This window comes from Dendrobium catenatum, unplaced genomic scaffold (assembly GCF_001605985.2).
Source record: "Dendrobium catenatum unplaced genomic scaffold, ASM160598v2 original_scaffold_96786, whole genome shotgun sequence".
In the NCBI taxonomy this organism is placed as follows: Eukaryota; Viridiplantae; Streptophyta; class Magnoliopsida; order Asparagales; family Orchidaceae; genus Dendrobium; species Dendrobium catenatum.
In genome coordinates this window covers 314,422-336,917 of record NW_021415225.1, presented here as the reverse complement: position 1 = coordinate 336,917, position 22,496 = coordinate 314,422, and the positions used below count along the sequence as shown (strand labels likewise).

Genomic DNA, 22,496 nt, shown 5'->3' with positions numbered 1-22,496 from the left:
TATCTTAACAAAGGATTATCCACCAAGCATTTTACTCCCTTACAAGACAAAAAAAAAAAACACAACTTTACATTAGGAATTATCACTTTAAGGGGAACTAATAACACTATCTATAATGGCAACATGGTAAGAAATACATATGCATCTCCTAAGTATATCTCTATCCTTTACCTGAAACCATCACAGCTCAACTCCTCCATACATTTGTAAAAGCATTTGTCCTACCTATTTCACTACCCCATAAAAAAGAATACCCTTCACTATAATTGTTAGGAGTGTAATTGTTAAGGATATTTTAATATATCAAAATAGTATTCTCTCTCCTTCTTCCTATCTTCTTTATCATTGTAGCTTTTTTTTTCTATTATGTGAACATGATAGATTAGTTGAACTCTCATTATATGCATGAAATATGGTGATTGAATGTGAGTTTAAAGTAGAGATGTTACTTTTGGAAAACAATTACATTTTCCATATGGTAGCAACTCTACAATTATTTAACCACATATAATACTTTAAAATAGCAACTCATCCACATTAGAGATAGCTAGAAAGATACTTATAAATGAAAAAGATCAATTTGTGATATGAGAGTATGAGGACACTAGAAGAATAAAAATACTAGTAGTAATTGGAGCTCTAAAATAGGAGAAATTATTCTGTGCGGAATCCGGTTATAGAGCTGTGTTCGGATGCCAGTAAAATCATTACACGTGGCGTGCTTACGTGGAAAGTTTGGATATTCATTTGACTTCTTACCCGACCCGTTTATCTTTCGGACTTACTGCAGACGAAGAGAAATCCGCAACAAATAAGTAGTAAATAAGTAGAAAATGCGCAACGTATACGCAATAAATACTCAATAAATACGCAACAAATATGCAATAAAATACTCAATCAATATACACATTTTACGCAACGAATACGCAATAAATACTCAATCAATACGCAAGTCAAATAAATATCGCTGACTTTTAACTTTCCACGTAAGCATCCGAACACAGCTCTATAACCAGATTCCGCACAGAATAATTTCTCGCTAAGATAGATAGGATAGATGGAACTATGAAAACTCTAATAACAATATTTGGTGGGAGTAGCTTAATGATCCTTGAATGAGAAGATCAATCTTTTCATGAGAACTGCTTTAAATTATAAACAACTCTTGACTTCTTCAATTAACAATTTTCTTTTTCATTTTATAAGATGTTAATCTTTAGAGATCTATGTTAATTTTTAATAAAATTGCATGCAATAAATTTTAAGTTTTAGTTTTAACATTTTCGGCACATTGTCATAACATTACAAGGACATTATTCATTAAATAAAAAAAATAAATGAAAAAAGAAAAGAAAAAGTACTACTTAATGATATGGGCTTCACTTCCTAATTTTATGTTCGAGTGTTAAATTAAGATTAAAATTCCAGTCAGCTTTAGAGATTATCTCAACATTGTATGGATATGGAGAATTATTCTGTGTGGACACCAGAATGTTCGGAGGCGAATCAGAACGGGCCATGCCTCCTGGCACACAGTTGTGCATAGCCGTGGTACATAGCAAACAGATGATATGATGATATGATGCATTCTGATTCTCCTTCGAATGACGCCTGCATCCGAACCGAATAATTTCTTATGAATGTGATGCTCGGACAAAATGGTTGGACCGTTTGGTATTGTCGTATATTTTAAAACTTAAATCACTTTAGGATTGATCGTACGAATATCTGAACAACAATTTTTTTAAATTGTATAAATACTTTCCAAATAAAAAATGAAAAATATCCCCAAAAAATTGTATAAATACGTCCGTCTCTGTTTTTACCAGAACATGACACAGAAAGCATCCATGGCTTCCCCAAATCCAAATGCAGACAAAAGACAAAGACAAAATTAATTAAATATCCAATCGTTCATTTCCTGAATATGTCGTAGTAACAAAGAATCAAACCCAAAAATAAAAACGTCAAGAAATAAAATTCCCCTTCTGAATTTCAAGGAAAAACAAGATGAAAGCGGCGAAGAACGCGACAATAAAGCTGATACCTCTGTAAGCTTTAAGAGTAAGGCAGTGGGAGGGGAAGATTAGTAACGGCGCCACAACGGAGAGCATTCTCAGGCATATTGTACTCATCCCTGAGAGACCTCTCCGGCGAGAGAACGCTTATATAAAGCTGCTGCCCGAGATAACGGCGGTCCCAAATCTCCGATCTCAGGTTCCACATACCAGCATTGTCGAAGGTCAACATGATCGCCGTCCACGAACTTGGATACACCTGGATGGTGTGCCTGCTCACCGCATCAAGTAAGTTGTATGTTTTTCTACTCTCCGGAGTCCAGATTCCAGGCCCCATTCCAGTAGGGAAGAAAGAATAGCCATTAAGATGGTAGGACTGCACGCTCTGCTCCGGGTTCTCTAGTATGATCTCAATAAACGTCCTGAACTCCGCCGTGATCACGTTCGGAGCTATGGTCACAGGCGCGCCGGTAGCCGCTCTATTACAGATCTTCCACTGCCACCGCCTTACTCCTAAGCTTCTGAAAGTGTTCAACTTAGTATTTAGAAAGCTTTACCTTAAATATATGGCGAGTCTATAAAGTGTGAACTATTTTCGATGTGCTATAGTCAATTTTCTTAAACTTTATTTATTAAAAATGAAAATCAGCTGCAAGCCCTTGCAGCAGGATATATTTATTATTCATTGCTTGGACAGATTTTTTGATCAATATACTAAAAATAAAATTTGCTGTCGGTCACAGAATTAATATAGAGAATTTTTTTTATTTGATTTTGTCTGCATTGAATTATCATGTGAAGTTATGTAAATTTTGTATTTATTTATTTATTTTTATTTTTTTAAGTAAAACTATGAAAAAATAAAAAATGATTCAATATATATGAATTCCATTGAATCCATAATTATTCGAGAATTACAACCAATTGTATTGAGAATACCCACGGAACAAGGAGTAGATAAATAGAGAGGTTAGGAAGAATTCTACATTAAGAAGCTCTAAGATTTTTAAAAAATTCATCTTGAGTATAAAAAAGCAGTATCTTATAGACAAATTGCGTGAATTGAGCTCTTCCCTGGAACCCCTACTTATAAATTTGGATTACGTCTTGAGCATTATGTAATTGACTATATATATATATATAGAAAAAATTGCAATAGTTTTGTAGCCCAATCAGAATGTCCAACTTGAAGAAGTTATTCGTTGAGCTCATAAGAAGTTACTAACTTAACATGTATTGATGGCCGATTAGTCGAGTAGTTGTTCAGTAGTTTGTCTTGTAAGATCTCTCAACTTTGAAAAAATGCTAGAAAAAATTTGGTAGATGGTTGATAATAGGGCAGGTTGGAAAACTTCACTCATCTAATTGGGGTGATTTCTTAAATCGTAGTTGATATATAATTAAAAATAATCTTGATCGGGCATGAACTTTAGGCAAAAATCAAGTTGGAAATTTCAAAAATTAAACTTGGGTTCATCTGAACTCCGATTTTAGCAAACTTACAGTCTAACTAAACGTCTTAAAAATACGAACCAAGAACATCAAATTTGCCTCAATCCGAGCCCAAATGAGTCTAAATCAAAGACCCGAAGCGCATTCGGAAGGTTTACACTATAATTTGGATTATTAAACGATTTCCAAATGTGACATGTTTATAGTCAAATCGAGCAGATCGATAAGACAAATCCAACGAGCCCAAGATTGTTAAATTCTGACATCATTAAGCATTCAAATGTCCAATAAATGATCCACAATCAAGGGAATCAACATCGGTCATCCATTCAAATCACTCTCAATTTACCCCTGATCTTCTTCCTATTTATTAGTCATGCCACTCTTCGAAAATTATAAATAGATATCTCATTTCTCATAGAAATGGATCCTCAAATGGGGGGAAGAAGGAGGCCCAAGAAAGAAGAGAAGAAAGAAAATGAAGAGACTCCTCCTCGACCAACGTCGGACTTCCACCCGGCAGCCGACCGATGCCGGAGTTCTGCCCGATTACCAAATGGCGCCAGAATTAAGTTAGAAGAAAAGGAAGAAAAGTAATAGAAGGAAGAGACTCTTCCTAGACAACCGCCTGAATTCCACCCGGCAGCCAACCGACGTTGGAGTTCTGCCTTATCACCAACTGGTGTTGGAGTTCTGTCCAATCGCCAACTAACACCAAAATTAAACAAGAAAAAAATGAAGAAAATGAAGAGAAGGAAGAGACTCCTCCTCGACCACCGCCAGAGTTTCACCTGGCATCCGACCGACGCCAGAGTTCTTCCCGACAAAGGACCGATGCAGAGTTCTGCCTGACCACCAACTGATGTTGGAGTTCTGCCCGTCCGCCGACTGTCGTTGGATTTCTACCCAACACCGAACTTATTCCTATTATCGGACTTATGCATGTCGCCATAATTCTACTCGACGCTAGACTTTTGCCCATCACCGAATTTCTATCCTACGCCGGACTTATGCCCGTCGTCAGACATATGCCCGTCGTTGGACTTATGCCCATCGCCAAACTTCTGCTCGACCGCCAAATGACTCTAGACTTCTACCCGGCTGCTAATTGACATTGGACTTCTACCCGACTACTAATTATTGCTAGTTTTTCTACCCAGCCACGAACTAACAACAGACTTTTGCAAGGCCAACAATTGATGTCGGACCTCCATTGCCTTCCGACTATGATCCTTTAGACCTCTGTCGCCCGTCGACTATGATTCTTCTGACCTCTGTCACTAGACATTGTTCTTTCCGACCTCCGTCGTCTACCGATTACGATCATGCTGACCTCTGTCATCAGACAACAGTTCCCTTACAATTAAATAGGTTCAAGATTCCTCTCTATGGCAAAAGAAGAGTACGCCCACTTCACTAAGATGAAAGATATCAATCTAAAGGTGGATATGTGCATCAAATTAATTTGCTAAAGAGGTTATGAGCTCTTAAGTTCTTTCTTTCTTTAATTTAAATTTTCTGCAGTAGACCTAATTTCAAGGATGAATTCTACATAATGGGTTTTTTTAGGAAGAATTCTACATACAAGTTCCCTAAGTGAATCACTTTAGTAACTAGAAGTATAGTAACTAATAGTGTTTTAATATATCAAATAGTATTTGTCTCCCCTCTTTTTTACTATGATTATTTCTTTCATCACTATAGCTTTATCTTCAATTTGGTATCAAAGATATTGCTTCAAAGTAAATCTAGCTAATGTTCACCGCTTCAATTATCACAACCCTCATCCTTGAAAATTAACCTATCAACTTCCTCCATCCCCAATGAAGAGAGAACCTCTCTGTTATTAATTGAAATCCCAATTTCTGCCTGCCTCAAGTCTCTGATGTCTAACATCAAGAATGTCATCAACTAGAAGTTAATATCAAACAAAAATTCCAACCTAAAATCTCAAATACTCAAAATCTTTTATGCCAACAACTTTGAAAGATATCTGAATAGGTCAGTTCCACATCTAAAAAAATAAACATACAAAGTTAAACTCATAAGTCATAGTCGTCATTATTGCTCATTGGCTTGACAAAAAGTTGGTTACTCCTTTATTCATTCATCTCCTTCCCTATCCTACAATATATTTGAAAAATATGGACAACCATCAAAAGGTGCCATAAATCCACCAATCATTCCCACACTATCTAGCACATAAACAACCTTCATAACACCACCATAAAAGACTAAAAGATGATGCAATATACCCTTTATTAAAGAAAAGGTCAACTCAATCGCAGTTTGTTAGCTCACCACTTTATCATGAGGAAGTCATTATATACACTTTAAATGGCTACCAAGCTCTTAATATGCTTTTAAAATAACCATATGAATCAATCTACAATCTCCATCTCTCTCTCTCTCTCTCTCTCTCTCTCTCTCTCTCTCTCTCTCTCTCTCTCTAAAATCACCCAATATTTTTAGAATGAATTAATTTAAAATATAAAAAATTGATTTGTAGCGTTATAGTGCTACACTTAGGAGCCCAACTATGCTCTATTATATCCCTGGCCAGCCCATGCCCCCCTCACCACCCCATGCCCCCTTATGCCCCTATTTTGTTGCCTTATTGGGGAAGAAAGGAAAAGAAGAGGAGAGTAGATAAATAGAGAGATAAAAAATTTGTTGTCGGCCACAGGATAATAGAGATTTTTTTTTATTTGATTTTGTCTGCATTGAATTATCATGTGGAGCTATGGAAATTAATTTTTATTTTTTTTATTTTTTTTAAGTGAAGCTATGGAAAAATAAAAAATGATTCAATATATATGAATTCCATTGAATCCATAATTATCCAAGAATTACAACCAATTTTTTTGAGAATACCTGGTGAATAAGATAGTAGATAAATAGAGAGATAAGGAAGAATTCTAGAGTAAGAAGCTCTAAGAATTTTTTTAAAAATAATTTTGAGTATAAAAAAAAATTGCATCTTATAGACATTGTGTGAATTGAGCTCTTCCCTTGAACCCCTATTTAGATTATGTCTATGCACGAGGATGTTAATGTTATGTGAAAAAAAATTGCTGGCGATATTAAGAATATGGTAAAGGATGTACTTGGAGTATCAAAGGAAAACACTCATAATACTAAAATTAGTTGGTGTTGGAATCCAAATGTGCAAGAAAAGATAAAAAATAATAAGATTTTTTATAAAAATTAGTTTAGATGTAAAAACTCTGATAATTAGAAAAGCTATAAAGAGGCACGTAAGGAATCTAAGAAAGCAATATTCGATGCAAAGATCTTTGCTTTAAATGATTTATATAATAGATTAAATACTAAAGAGGCAGAAAGATATATGTATAAGTTAGCCAAACAAAGAGATATGAGTTGTAAGAATTTAGTTCAAGTGAAGTGTATTAAGATTGAAGATCAAAAAGTATTTTTTTTTAGAATATGATATTCAATATAGGTAGATGAGATATTTTGTTAAACATTTTAATGAATAATATGAAATATGATTGACTTTAGTTACCTTAACACCCTAAATGATAATAAAGAATTTTATTGTTATCAGCGTATTAGTAAAACTGAAGTTAGAGAGGCTTTAAAGAAAATGAAGTATGAAAATGCTGTTGGACCATATGATATTCCAATAAAGGTGTGGAAATACTTTGGAGATGAAGGAATTTCTTGGCTTACTAAACTTTTTAATAATATTTTGAAGACTAAAAAGATATCATATGAGTGGAGAATAAGTGTGTTAATTCCTATTTTTAAGAATAAATGTGATGTACATGATTGTGCAAATTATAGAGGAATTAAGGTAATGTGTTATACTTTAAAATTATGGGAGAAGGTTTTTGAGCATAGGTTGCTGCGTGATACTAATTTTTCTCAAAATCAATTTGGATTCATGCTGGGTAAGTCTACTGTGGAAGCCATACATTTATTGAGAGGTTTGATAGAGAAATATAGAGAGAATAAGAAGGATCCATATATGATATTTATTGATTTAGAAAAAGCATATGATAAAGTTCCATAAGAAGTGCTATGGAGAGTTCTTGGAAAGAAAGGAGTTGATAATGCTTATATTCAAATCATTAAAGATATGTATGCATAAGCTATTACTTGTGTTCAAACACAAGGTGGTTTGACTGCCACGTATTTTCCTATTTCGGATGGATTACATCAAGGATCAGCCTTAAGCCCATATCTTTTTGTTTTAGTCATGGATGTTCTCACTAGACATATGCAAGAGGATATACCTTGGTGTATGCTTTTTGTTGATGATATCCTTCTTATTGATAAGACTAGAGATGGAGTTGAAGGTATACTTATATTATGGAGGTCAACATTAGAGTACAAAGGTTTTCTCGTGAGTAGATCTAAAACTAAATATATAAAGTTTAATTTTATTAGTAATAGACCTAGTGAGGGGATTGTGACTTTGGGTGATCAAGTCATTAATAAGAGTACATGCTTTAGATATCTTAATTGGATCTATTATTCATAGTGATGGTGAAATAGATGGGGATATTATCAATAAAATTCAAGTTAGATGGTTGAAGTGGAGGAATGCATCGGGCTTGTTGTGTGATAGAAAAGTCCCCCTCAAACTTAAGAGAAAATTCTATAAGATGGTGGTGAGATCCATTTTTCTAGTCTTAAATATATGTTCAAATACATTCAAGTGACATTTAACTATGTCATTACAATACATGGAAATCAACTCCAACTCACTGCTTATGCTGACTTCGATAAGGCTAATGACCCACTGCACAAAAACTTAATAACAGTGTATTATACTTTCCTTGGAAAATGAATTATCTCTCGGTACATCAAGAAACAAATGACAATAGGTTACTCTTCAATGGAGGCAAAAATGCCCTATTAATATCAGCCACTAATATCATATGACTTCGTAAATGCCTACTCAACTTTAGTAAACCATCTTTCTTGGCTACATCTTTATATTGGGATAATATATGTACTCTTGTACTCACCAATAACACCATCTTTCATGCTCGTACAAAGCATGTAGAGGTAGAACATCACTTCATTTGAGGCTACTTGCAGTTAAAGGATACATTGCATTATATAGCTTCTTTACCTGTCAATATTGGACCCGACCCGAAAACCCGACCCGAACCCGACCCGAAAATTTCGGGTTCGGGTCAACCCGAACCCGAACCGGGTCGGGTTCGGGTTGACCCGGAAACCCGAAATCGACCCGGTTTGACCCGTTTTTAATTAATTTTGGAGGATTTTAATGAATTTTTATGAAATAAAAAAATAATATTTCAAAAAATTATAAATATTATTGCCCAAATTAAATTAATCTTGATTTATTTTAAATTAATTGAAGTAAATCTACCCTTAATTTGATTTAGATTTAAATAAAATGAATTAAATAAAAAAATTTAATTAAATATACCCGAAGCGGGTCGGGTTGACCCGGACCCGACGCGGGTCGGGTTCGGGTTCGGAAAACCGACCCGTTTGCAAAAACGGGTCGGGTCGGGTCGGGTTGAACAGTGTCGGGTCAATTTCGGGTTGGACCCGAACCCGACCCGTGACCCGTTTTTGACAGGTCTAAATTTAATTAGCTTCCCAACATCAATCTATGAATATCTTAACAAAGGATTATCCACCAAGCATTTTACTCCCTTACAAGACAAAAAAAATACTTTACCTTAGGAATTAATTATCACTTTAAGGGGAACTAATAACACTATTTATAATGGCAACATGGTAAGAAATACAAATTCATCTCCTAAGTATATCTCTACCCTTTACCTGAAACCATCACAACTCATCTCCTCCATACATGTGTAAAAGCATTTGTCATACCTATTTCACTACCCCATAAAAAAGAATACCCTTCACTATAATTGTTAAGGATATTTTAATATATCAAAATAGTATTCTCTCTCCTTCTTCCTTTCTTCTTTATCATTGTAGCTTTTTTTCTATTATGTGAACATGATAGATTAGTTGAACTCTCATTATATGCATGAAATATGGTGATTGTATGTGAGTTTAAAGTAGAGATGTTACTTTTGAAAAAAAAATCACATTTTCCATAGGGTAGCAACTCTACAATTATTTAACCACATATAATACTTTAAAGTAGCGACTCATCCACATTAGAGATAGCTAGAAAGATACTTATAAATGAAAAAGATAAATTTGTGATATAAGAGTATGAGGACACTAGAAGAATAAAAATACTAGTAGTAATTGGAGCTCTAAAATAGATAGGATAGATGGAACTATGAAAACTCTAATAACAATATTTGGTGGGAGTAACTTAATGATCCTTGAATGAGGAGATCAATCTTTTCATGAGAATTGCTTTAAATTATAAACAACTCTTGACTTCTTCAATTAACAAATTTCTTTTTCATTTTATAAGATGTTAATCTTTAGATATCTATGTTAATTTTTAATAAAATTGCATGCAATAAATTTTAAGTTTTAGTTTTAACATTTTTGGCACATTGTCATAACATTACAAGGACATGATTCATTAAATAAAAAAAAATAAATGAAAAAAGAAAAGAAAACTACTTAATGGTATGGGCTTCACTTCCTAATTTTATGTTCGAGTGTTAAATTAAGATTAAAATTACAGTTAGCTTTAGAGATTATCTCAACATTGTATGAATATGGAGAAATTATTCTGTGCGGACACCAGAATGTTCGGATGCGAATCAGAACAGGTCATGTCTCCTGGCGCACAGTTGTGCATAGCCGTGGTACATAGCAAACGGATGATATGATGCGTTCTGATTCTCCTTCGAATGACGTCTGCATCCAAACAGAATAATTTCTTCTGGATGTGATGTTAGGACAAAATGGTTGGACCGTTTGGTATTGTCGTATATTTTAAAACTTAAATCACTTTAGGATTGATGTACGAATATCTTTTTTTTTTTTTTTTTGACATTTAGGTCATTTAAGACAAACTCACACACACAACGCATACACACAGACTCAAACCCTAGACCTTTCTCAACAACAATTTTTTTAAATTGAATAAATACTTTCCAAATAAAAAATGAAAAATATCCCAAAAAAATTGTATAAATACGACCGTCTCTGTTTTTACCAGAACATGACACAGAAAGCATCCATGGCTTCCCCAAATCCAAATGCATACAAAAGACAAAGACAAAATTAATTAAATATCCAATCGTTCATTTCCTGAATCTGTCGTAGTAACAAAGAATCAAACCCAAAAATAAAAACGTCAAGAAATAAAATTCCCCTTCTGAATTTCAAGGAAAAACAAGATGAAAGCGGCGAAGAGCGCGACAACAAAGCTGATACCTCTGTAAGCTTTAAGAGTAAGGCGGTGGGAGGGGAAGATTAGTAACGGCGCCACAACGGAGAGCATTCTCAGGCATGTTGTACTCATCCCTGAGAGACCTCTCCGGCGAGAGAACGCTTATATAAAGCTGCTGCCCGAGATACCGGCGGTCCCAAATCTCCGATCTCAGGTTCCACATACCAGCATTGTCGAAGGTCAACATGATCGCCGTCCACGAACTTGGATACACCTGGATGGTGTGCCTGCTCACCGCATCAAGTAAGTTGTATGTTTTTCTACTCTCCGGAGTCCAGATTCCAGGCCCCATTCCAGTAGGGAAGAAAGAATAGCCATTAAGATGGTAGGACTGCACGCTCTGCTCCGGGTTCTCTAGTATGATCTCAATAAACGTCCTGAACTCCGCCGTGATCACGTTCGGAGCTATGGTCACAGGCGCGCCGGTAGCCGGTGGCTCGTCGGTTATCAGGTTGTATTTAAAAACAGTACCATTGATCCCGAAATACTCAGCGAGCTTAAGCGGCACGGTGGGGTCGGTGTGAGACACGCCGTTGAGCGCAAAGCGAAGCTTTCCGTCGACGGAGGAGGTGGAGCTGGCGAGCTTGATGGTGCGGGTGATGTTGATCTGTCCGTAGTGGTATGAGCCCTGTGGGTTGGGCCGGGCCGCGCTGGCGGTGAGATTCCAACGGAAAGAGCGCCATTGGTTGAGCGACCAAGCCCAGGTGGTCGGTGCCGGAGGGAGGTCGGGGGTTGCCGGAACGCTGCTTCCACTGTAGCGGATGATAGCAGTTGCCGTCTGCTCGGTTTTTTGAAACCGGGTGGAGGCGACGAGGTAGTAGTCGCGCGGCGGTTGGTCAGCTGTGACGAGGACAGAGTAGCACTGCCCGGCGTGGATGTCCAGCGAGTCGTAGACGTTCTGCACGGTGTGGCTGCCGTCAATCTCCACCAGCTTCAGCGTATGTCCCTGAATCCTGAACTTAGAACGGGTGGACTCACTTAGTCAAAGAGGAATATTGCTATGCTCTCCATTAAAGAGATATATTATTAAAAATTTATTTTGAAGGCATAATTAGTATAATAGGAATGCTGTAATTATTATTTGACAAGGAATTTTATTTATTCATCTAATTAAATTAAATAATGATGTGACATATATTTTATAGAATATAGGATTTATTTTATGAAGGAGAGGTTTAATCCTTAAAATCAACAAAAAAAATCATGTTTAATAAAAAAATTAAAAATGAGCAAATTTGTTAAATAAAATAGCGCATTTAGAATACGTCAAAAGAAATAGCTTATTTTGAATGTGCTATTTTATTTGGCGCATTCAGCTTAACCATTAAATGTGCAAAAAAATGCATATTTATTTATTTATAAAAATATTTATTTATGGTTTTTAAAAAAAGCTAGAAAAAATATTAAAAATTTAAAGTTTAATATAAATTAAAATCTAATTTATTTAATTTAAATCTTAAACAAAATTTTAAATAAATTTAATTTTGATATTTTCTCCTATTTTAGTTAAATTCATGAAAAAAATAGCAAATTTAGAATGCCCTATTTATTTTGGAGTATTCTGAATGTGCTATTTTATTTGACCAATTTCCTCCTTTTAAAATTTTATATCATTTTTTTTTTTTTTTTTGTTAACTTTAAAGATTATGCTGCTCCTTTATAAAATAAACTCTCGAATATATTACATATAATTTAAAATCTACCCAATCTAAACTAATTATACCTAAATCGATAAAATTTAAGAAAGTGTAATCTATTTTAATTTGAGAAGAATTTTTATTAATATTTATTGTACTAATTTATATTAATTTTAAATCTATTAAAAATCGATACTCAATGAAATTGGCTCAGCCTAATCTGAATTTGAGCTAAACTCAATTTATTGAATTCAAAATATTTGTCCAATCACCTGAAGTTGAGCGAAGCCTTAAGCCCGACGTTGCACGCGCGGAAGCGGTAGACCTTCCCAGCCTCCAGAAAGAACATAGGAGCATCACCGGGCTTGGCCGATCCGGCGCCGTTGATAAGCACGCCGCGTGCGCGTGTGAGGTGGCGGCCGGAGTCGAGCAACACAGCGAGGGCCTTATGGCCGATTCCGTACCAGTCGGAGATCAGCACGTCGAACTCATCCGCCGGGGGATCAAATGGAACGGGGATGAGAAGGCGACTATGCACGCGGATTGGGCCGTACCCACCGGCGGCCTTCTGCATGCCAACGCTGGGGAAGTAATAGAAGCTGCCGATCTGGTCCTTTGGTTGCCAATGGTAGGTGAAGTTTTGACCCGGTGGGATTGGGCAGTTGGTGCCCGGCATTCCGTCCTGCCACGAGTTCTTGCGCTGTTGGATTCCGTTCCAAGAGAGGAGGAAAGATTCGTCCAGTTGGTTGAAGACGTTGACGACGATATTGTTGTTGCTGGTGCAGTTGATGACGGGGCCGGGGAATTGATTGTTAATCATGATGGCTTGTTGGGGGACGCCGAAGGGGGAGATGGTGCCGTAGGTGACGGTCCATGTGAAGTAGAGGTATGGATCTTCGGCGTGGGCGGAGATGAAGGCGAGCAACAGCAGGGCTGCGGCGGCGGCGGCGTTCGACATTGTCGTATACGTCTCTGTTATTGAGGAAGATCGTGGGACGAACCTGTGGGAGGGGAGCCGACCGGGAGAGCTTCGAGGGGTGATGGAGGGTTCCTGCTGGGATTTCTATATGGAACATAAAGTTTTTAATTTGGATTGTGAGCCGCGGGGTGCGGTCGTCCGTTGCAGGGGAGTTGGACAGCGAAGAGGTTGGCCGCTTGTTTTTCCAGCGTACAATGTCGTTGGTCTCATGAGGTCTGACCATTTCATACTCAAATATTCTCCATCTTTAGATTTCATAGATCACAGCTTAAATTTCATTAAAAAATAATTTAAATTATATTGGATAGGCACCTATTTAAAAACTTTTACAATGGGATATAGGAAATTAATTAATGTTTGGTGTTGAGACATTTAACCGGATGTTTTTATCTAGGAAAATGCTCATCCAACTCATTGGTTTAGATCATCTAGAAATGACTTTGTTAGGCACAAATCTTGTGCAAATTTCATCAAATTTATAGTCAAATTAGACGTCATGGCATGTTAAACTTAACGATTTATGATAGAGGAATCAATATTGGCTAGATTTTAGTTATATTTACGAAACATATCACTTTCAAAAATCTATAACAAGACCCCCACTCACTACATGAAAGGGAGCTTGGAAATTAGCTTCAAAATAAACAGATCTTAGAACCTTGAAGAATCCTGAAGCACCGCTCAAGCACCACCATCGAACCAGTGCTCAACAACTACCGTAAGACATTGTTCAAATATGATCTTCTAACCACCATTCCCAACAATAGTTCATCGACCACTGTCACTCGACCACAATTCACCAATCGTAATTGTACAACTATAATCCCTTGATCACCATCATCTAACTACGATCTCTTGATCATCATCACCTAATTATGATCATCTTATCATTATTATCCAACTATGATTCTCCAGCATCTTTCATCTAACTACTATCATCTAATCATCATCGTTCGACTAAGGTACTTTGACCATTGTTCGATTATGGTCCTTGGAAAATCGTTCGACAATCGTCCTAGGATCATTGTTCGACTATAATCATTGGACCATCGTTGCTGGCCAATAATTCTCCAACCACAATTGCCTAATTATAGTCTCTGATCACCATCGCTCGACTACTGTATTTTAAACATCTTTGTTGAAATAGGATTATTTAACCATCACCTCTCAAGTACAATCCTACGACTAGCATCAGCAAATTAAGTCCTTTGAGCACCCTCGCCCAACTACAATTCCCCAACAACTATCTTCAGACTATAGTCCAACTAGGATAGCCCTCCAAAGGTCCTTTGACTACAATCACTTAACTACGAACCTTTTACAACCTTCTAACCTTCATAACCTTAATATGATCCTTCTATCATTATCGCCTAACTATTAATCATTTGATCATTATTGTCGGATTATGGTCATTTGGCTATCATGGCTTAATTATGAACCTCTGACCACCATCATCCTCATGCGGTTGTCCAACCACTATTGCATGTTCATAATCATTCAACATTTGTCACTTCAAGAAAAATGTCATTTTTTGCGGCCATTTCTACCGGAAAAAAGGTCAAAATTCATCGAAAATTAGCATTTTCTGGCGAAAATGATTTCGCTGGTAAAACACGTGACAAAAAAGGCCTTACGGCGCAAAATAATTAGCCGAAAACATTTCTGACGTATTTCCGATAGATTTTTCGCTGGAAAAATATTTCCGACGGTTTTTTTTTTGCCCTAGAAGGTTAAGAAAAATTTAAAAAATAATTAAAAACAAATCCAAAGCAATTCAACCCGACTAGTCCGCCAGCCCGCACACTACTCCCACATTCCACTCTGCCCCAGCCCAGCCCAGCAGCGCGGATCGCCAGCCTAGCCACCCGAATTAGGCACCCCCTCCCCCTTCCACCCCCCGCGCGTGAAATGCCTTCAGTGGGGTTTTAGGCCCCCTCTACGAGCGCAAGCCTTTTGCGCCTTCTACCATCTGTCCATTAAACAAAACCTGTTATTATTTTATTTAAATTATACCTTATAAATATCAAAAGTAATTATTATTTTAAAAGTAAAAATGTTTTTTTTAGAGTAAAAATAAATAATTTAATTTAAACACATGTAGTTAATAAATAGTTAATTTAGATTTCACAATCAAAATGTGTTTAAATTATTTTACTTTAATTTAACAAAATAAATAATTAAAAAATTTATTATAATTTAAGTTTTTAATTTAAATATATTTTTTGTATATTAATTAATTAAATATTATAATTTATTTAAGATAGTAAATTCATAATTTGTAGTTATTTTTTTAAAATAATAAAAATATATATTTGGACAATACAAGCTTATTTAAAATATTTTTTAAAACTAAAAAATTTATTTCATTGAACATCCTCAGAAATTTTCGTGAATATTTCCATCGAAAATCACAGTTATAAAATATTTTAGAAATTTTGCCAAACAAAATTCACCAGAATCCAGTCGAAAATTTGCTGACAAATTTACTTTCTGCTGGAAAAATTATTTTCCTGTAGTGTGTCGACTAACTATAGTCTTTTAAGCACCAACTGTTCTTACAATCCGTTATATCATTGCTCACGTTATAGTAGCTCTAACCCCAGTAGGTCAATATTGGCCCATGACCACTACCATCCCGACTACACTCATCAACCATTACTGTCAGAGACCGATCCTCTGACTATCATAACTCGATTATGAGTCCTAAATCACATTGTCATCCTAGTATTATTTCAACCAATATCATATTCATCTTTCCTTCACCAACTCATTTATAACAACTCAAAAATATCAAAATTATTTAAAATAAAAAAAAGTAAAAGTTTTGTTTGAACTGGAGCATTACTAGTGCTAAGCATGTGAGCGATTGTGATGTTGTTCTGTGAGGCAATGGTTGCGAAAATTGATGCCGATGGAATTTGAGGTCTCCTTGCACTATAGTATTTTTATAGCTTCAGCATGCATGCATCTGTGAACGCCGGCTTAGAGCGCTTAGGCCACTACATTTCTAACTCATTTCTATTATACAATGTTATTGCTGACTCTACTAAGTAACCATTTACCTCGTATCCTATTTTCAATGATTCTGAGTTTGTATATATTTTCTATTTTAAAGTTGATAAATAGCGTTTATACCTCCTAATTTAGAGTGAAATTTCATCTTATAAACTCTTTAGTATGCTAGATGACGTGTCACATCGATATGAGGGTGAACTTTGAACTTGCGAAAATTTTTATAATTTCCATTCCAAGATAAAATAAAAAGTTATTGATTTTTTTAAAATATAACTAATATTATATATAATGGATAGCTTATTAATAATATTATATTATACAGATTAATGGAGTATTTAATGTAGTTATCATCTTTTATCATTGAAATCAGAAAGAGATTGACATAATTGATATAAGAATAACATGATGCATTCTATATCATAAGCAATGAAGGCTGAGTTGGGCCAATACTATAATTAATGGGGTTGACTTTTAAAATCACATACCTATACATACGAGTAGAGTGGGGTGGTCATAGCTTCCTTAAAATAAGAAAGTTAGTGATGTTTGATCTAGGTGTCACTAGGTTTAAATATGTCAAGTTCAGTGTAATCAGTCGGTGTATCCTAGCTCTAAATTTTTTTATGAGTTCGCTAGATGTGTCTTATTATTATCGTTGGTATATCGCTACGTTAAGTAGTTTGAATCAAAGTGTTTCAAAACTACCTTGGGTAATAACATAAGAGAAATGCCTATCAAAAATATAACACCACGCTGTCCTTAAGATCTAGAAGAACCTTACACTAGGTGCTCTTGACGTCCAACGCATGCAAAACGATAAATAAACCATAAATAGCATGCTTAACTATACAATTAGCTGAATGATAGCGAGTCCAATCATCTTCCATACCCTATTAATGCAAGGGTTACCTACTCGCCAATTCCAAAAAGCACAAAGCACTAAAAACTCATCATAGATTTTTATTGGATAAATAGATATTTAGGCTTGGTTTGTAGGTAGGGGTTATATGCAGTTAATTTATATGAATTCATATTCAATGTTTAAAATTTTATGAAGTTGATCTCTCAAAATTAGGAGAATCAAATAATATAATAATATATACTATAGTATATATATATACAATTTATATATATATATTATATATATATTATATATATATATATAAATATATAAAGTTTACAAAATAATGTAATTAATTAAAAATATTTCAATGTTCTATCAATTGAAAGACTCTCAGTCACACTAAGGGAAGATGTTACAAACATAAATTGTTAACTTTAAAAACAACATATGTATATCTTTTTATATAATAACTTACAGTAATTAAATCATAATAATAAATTAATAACTCAGAAGAAAATCAATTTGATAACTGAAAAAAAGATTAAATTAAAGTACATCAATTTTGAATACTTTAGAGGTATTAAACTTTTTTTAAATCAATTTTATATGAATTATTAGAATCTTTAAAACTAATTAAAAATATTTTAAAATAATTTTAAAATAACTAATGTTTAAAATTAAATTTTAAATTAAACTAAATTAAATATGAAGGTCTTGAAATTTTGAAACAATTAAATAAAATGCATTTTTTTAAATTTTTGTGAAATATGAATTTTAATTTTATTAGTGTCATTAATTAGAAGCTTTTAAGTAACTTAAATAATCAGAAAATACTTAAAATATGAAATAATTAATAATTTTAGAAGAAGGTTAAATAACCGACAAAATAGACTCTTTGGATTGTTATAGAAAAAATAATATAATTATGTGTGTATTATATATTTGTTAATTCTAATTAAAAAAGTAATTATTAATAATATATTGATTATTTAAATATTAATAATATATAGTTAAAAAGTAATTATTAAAATAAATAAATTTTAATATTTAAAATAGTTGTCAATATACTGAAATAATAAAATATTATTTTAAAATAAGGTTTTAATTTTTATAAAAATTTTAATTATTTATAATTAACTATTTATTAAAAATAGGAAGTATTTAATAATTAATATAATTTAAAATATAATTAATATTTTGATCTAATTACATTTTTAAACTAAAGGAAATATTTTTCTTAAAATTTTAATATATTATATGTATATTTTTAATTTAAAAATAATTTTTGAAGAAATCAAATTAAAAAAAGACTTATAAAACTATTAAAACTAATTAAAAAAATTAAATTGGCGGTGGGTAACGAGGCGGCTCAGGATTGGCTCCCTTAACTACAGGGTCTGCGCAACAATTATTTGTGATAATTGCGCTATCGCGTAATCATTGCAAATGAATGAAAAGGTGGCGTCGGACTCGCTTTCCCTTTATTTGCGTTAGCACACTCTGGCGACCGTCGGATCCTCCGTGGTATGAGAGCAAGGGCTCTGATCTCACCTGAAAAAGATCAAGGATGCAAGATTGAATCCTGTAGTTGATCCAAACCACTGAGCGATGGAATATTAACTGTTGATCAAGTTAGCACACTCTGGCGACCGTCGGATCCTCCGTGGTATGAGAGCAAGGGCTCTGATCTCACCTGAAAAAGATCAAGGATGCAAGATCGAATCCTCTAGTTGATCCAAACCACTGAGCGATGGAATATTAACAGTTGATCAAAAGATCAACGGTCTCATTCTCATCATGTTGCATGCACGTGTAACCCGAAACCCTAGGGAGAAAAATGCCTTGTTTTCTCGATCTAATGGACCAAATAATATGAAATTATAACCATAGACTCTACTCATGAAGAGCATTCATGGGGGATAGGTTTCGTGTTCTAAAATTCATAGTGTGAAAAGTTATTTAGAGCTAAGTATTGTGTCCTAGGTCTAGGGTTTCTAGGAAATCTCATCATTAAATCTTCGAGATTTTGATATGGTTGAGCTTGTATATTGTCCTCGTACACTTCCTTAGTTGAACTCAATGCTTGAAACACATTGGATCGAACGGAGGAAGCCTTGGAACATTTGTGGTCTCAGTTGGTTGGAGATCTCACCGCTGGTGGTCTTTGACCGATGGATTTAGGTAGGGAAAGGTGGAAGGAGAGTATGGGAGCTCACACACAAAAGATATCAGGTTGGGAGAGCCTAGGGTGAGAGTAAGAGCAAGAGTCCTCTCTATTGAACCCTAAAATCTCTATTTAAAGGCCTAAGCTTGGGATGAATGGTTGGGATCAAGTTGACCCAAGGCATGGGTCTAGGCCCAATAGGTTGGGCTTGACCCATTGAACCCAAGAGAGGTGTGAGAATGAACCAAGGAGATTTGAATTTTAAAGTGAAGAGATTTGGGTCAATTGGGTTAACCAAGTTGACCCAGGGCCTAGGTCTGGGCTCAGCATACTTGGCTTGACCCGCTGAACTAAAGGGGAGTGGTCTAGGGTCTGGCTTGGTCAATTTGACCAAGTCCCCCTTGACCCAAAGGCTTGATGAAATCATGGTCAACACTCTAATTGTATGCATGTTGAATCTTCATACAAATGTTAATTCTCTATTTATCTACCCCTTGAATATTTTGTCATGTTTTTAGTAAGAAAGTTGCTTCCCAAATAACCACAAAATTAGAAAAACATAGCCAATTTTATGAAAGAATACAAAGGCAAGAAAAAAAAAAGAGTCACCCAACTACAAAAAATGATGTGTCAAACTATACAATAGAGCGATAAGTCCATAAAATATGGGCATAATGGGCCGAAAAGAAAAAGTTAAATAAAATTCATAACCGACAAAACATTGTTCTTGAAAATGCCCTAATAATACTTATAGCAATGGGATTTAAAATACTTTTTCTTCTTATACTTCAGGGTGGCAATGTTGGCAATAGAAATTTCACATTTTTAAACAAAGCAACAAATAGTTGGTTGTTATATCCTTGAACATTCATGACGGCAAAAAGATATAAAGTTTAATGTACAATCTTTGTATGAAGATCCAACACATAAATAAATAAGAGAGAGATGTGCAAGAATCATTAGAGACATCAAAATTTTTACTTGGAAAATCCTAGAATGGAAAAAATTCATAGGGTCTGGCTCAAAAAAATGATTCTACTAGTATTTTTGTTAATTACAAATAATGCCCTTCCTTAGGGGAAAGCGTTGACTCAATATACATCATACATAGCACATTAAATAGTTGGATGGAGGTTGAAAAGATTGTAGTCATACATTACTATTTGGATTTGGAGGAATCTGATGACATGAGATCTGTTCTCAAGAGGGTATTGGTCTGTTCATTTGGTCAGTAGGACTTTAATCGAGAGATGGAGGTTGAAGGGATCTTAGTTGGGTGCTTAGATCGAATGCATTATAGTCGGCTGGAGATGGTGGTTGGAGGGATCAAAATCGATGGGCGACAGTGGTCGAAGGGACCATAGTTGGTGGGGGACAGTGGTCGAAGGAAGTATAATCGGCGGACCGTAGTGGTTAGAGGGACCATAGTCAATGGGCGACTTTGGTCGTAGGGATTATAGTTAGTGGACGATGATAGTTGAAGGGATCATAGTTGACCTGTGACAGCGATCGAAGGGATCGTAGTTGGTGAACGATGATGGTTGGAAGGATCGTCATAGGTAGGCGACCATGGTTGGAGGGACCATCGTTAGTGGGAGACGGTGATCAGAGGGACTAGAAAAACCTTCATTGACAGGGGATGGAGGTTGGAGGAACCGTCATCTGTGGGTGACAGTGGTTCGAGGGACCTTCGTTGGCAAGCTATGGTGGTCATAGTCGACAGTGGGAAATGCTACTAGGAGGGACTGTCGTTAGTGGTTGGAGGGACCGTAGTCTATGGCGATGATAGTTGGTGGGACCATAGTAGGCGGGCAACAGAGGTTAGATGAAGGCCCGACTATGGCTACCAAATGGAGGTCCGATGGTGATGGTTGGGCAGAGGTCTAGTAGTGACGACCTGGTGGTAAGGGTTAGCCAGTAGTGGTGCCAGGGTGGAGCTCCAAGATGCTTAAAGCCTCAGCCACATAGCTCTCTTGAGTCCCTGGACTATGGTCTAATCCACTAAATGTCTCAATCCCTTATTCATGTGGGAAGAGGGGGTCTATTTATAGATTTTGAAAATGGCATGTTCTATAAATTTAGAGAAGATCTACGAAAAATTTGGATTGTTACATCAAATGGATCATACTGATTCCCTCGATAATTGAGCATTTGTTAAGCATTTAAGCTCCTTAATAATGTCGGAGTTAAGCGATCTTGGGCTTATTGTTTTTGTCTCGTCAAGTCACTTGATTTGACTATAAGCACGTCAAATTTGGATATCCCTCAATCATACAATTAATGCTTTGGGGCTTTTAAATATGCTAAGCCCTTAATTTGAGCCCATTTGGGCTATGAATGGACCAATTTTGGTATCGTCAATTTTGTCTCACTGAGATGTTCAATTTGATTATAAGTTTGCCAAATTTGGAGTTCAGAAAGTCCCAACTTTAATTTCATAATTTTTCAAATTTGAAATGCCTCAAGATTTGTGCTTGATCAAGGTAATTTTTTGGTGAGGTATCAGTTGCCCCCTATTTACGGACTTTGAAGTTTGCAGAGTTTGAAAATATCTGTGTGAGCCTTTAAACTGCTTACAATACAAAATTACAATTTTAGACAAGTTACGAGGCATGATAGCTTCCTGTACGTTGATGTGGACCTCCCCTTGGGGTCATAAACCAAGTAAAATGTCCTTCATCATAATTTTAGTTTTTATTAAAGTATAAATGTCGATTGGAGCAAAAAAATGTCAAAAATTTATGCTCCAAAACTCCTTAAATTTCTTGAAACCAATTGTGGAGGCTCTGTTGTGCTCTGAAAGTGCTAAAATTGAGTTCGAAATATCAAAAAATGGTTTTGGGGACCCCAAAAATATTAGAATTGAATTGTCCGACCCAAAAAAAACCTGGACGTAACTTGGCGGCCAAATTGGCTAGTCGGCCGACGCTATTGGCGACGACACCTACACGGGGTGTGTGCCTACATAGCCCAAGTTTTGGTTTTGTTTTGTTTTGTTTTAAAATTAAATTTCCCACCGTAGGCATGTCATTGCATTCATTGAAG

The 22,496-nt window shown here is 35.4% G+C and overlaps 2 protein-coding genes across 2 annotated transcripts; both read right to left on the bottom strand.

The window, feature by feature from the left end:
- Positions 1-2,058: 2,058 nt before the first annotated feature.
- LOC110109034 (L-ascorbate oxidase homolog) lies at positions 2,059-4,422 on the bottom strand. Its single transcript, XM_020839930.2, has 3 exons — positions 4,262-4,422; positions 4,110-4,178; positions 2,059-2,539 (listed from the first exon to the last, which is right to left on the bottom strand). The coding sequence occupies exons 1-3, from the start codon at positions 4,420-4,422 to the stop codon at positions 2,059-2,061; spliced, it is 711 nt and encodes a 236-aa protein (XP_020695589.2).
- A 6,385-nt stretch (positions 4,423-10,807) lies between these two features.
- Positions 10,808-13,407, bottom strand: LOC110109027 (L-ascorbate oxidase homolog). The gene is made up of 2 exons (XM_020839923.2): positions 12,722-13,407; positions 10,808-11,765 (listed from the first exon to the last, which is right to left on the bottom strand). The coding sequence occupies exons 1-2, from the start codon at positions 13,405-13,407 to the stop codon at positions 10,808-10,810; spliced, it is 1,644 nt and encodes a 547-aa protein (XP_020695582.1).
- Between the last annotated feature and the right edge of the window lie 9,089 nt (positions 13,408-22,496).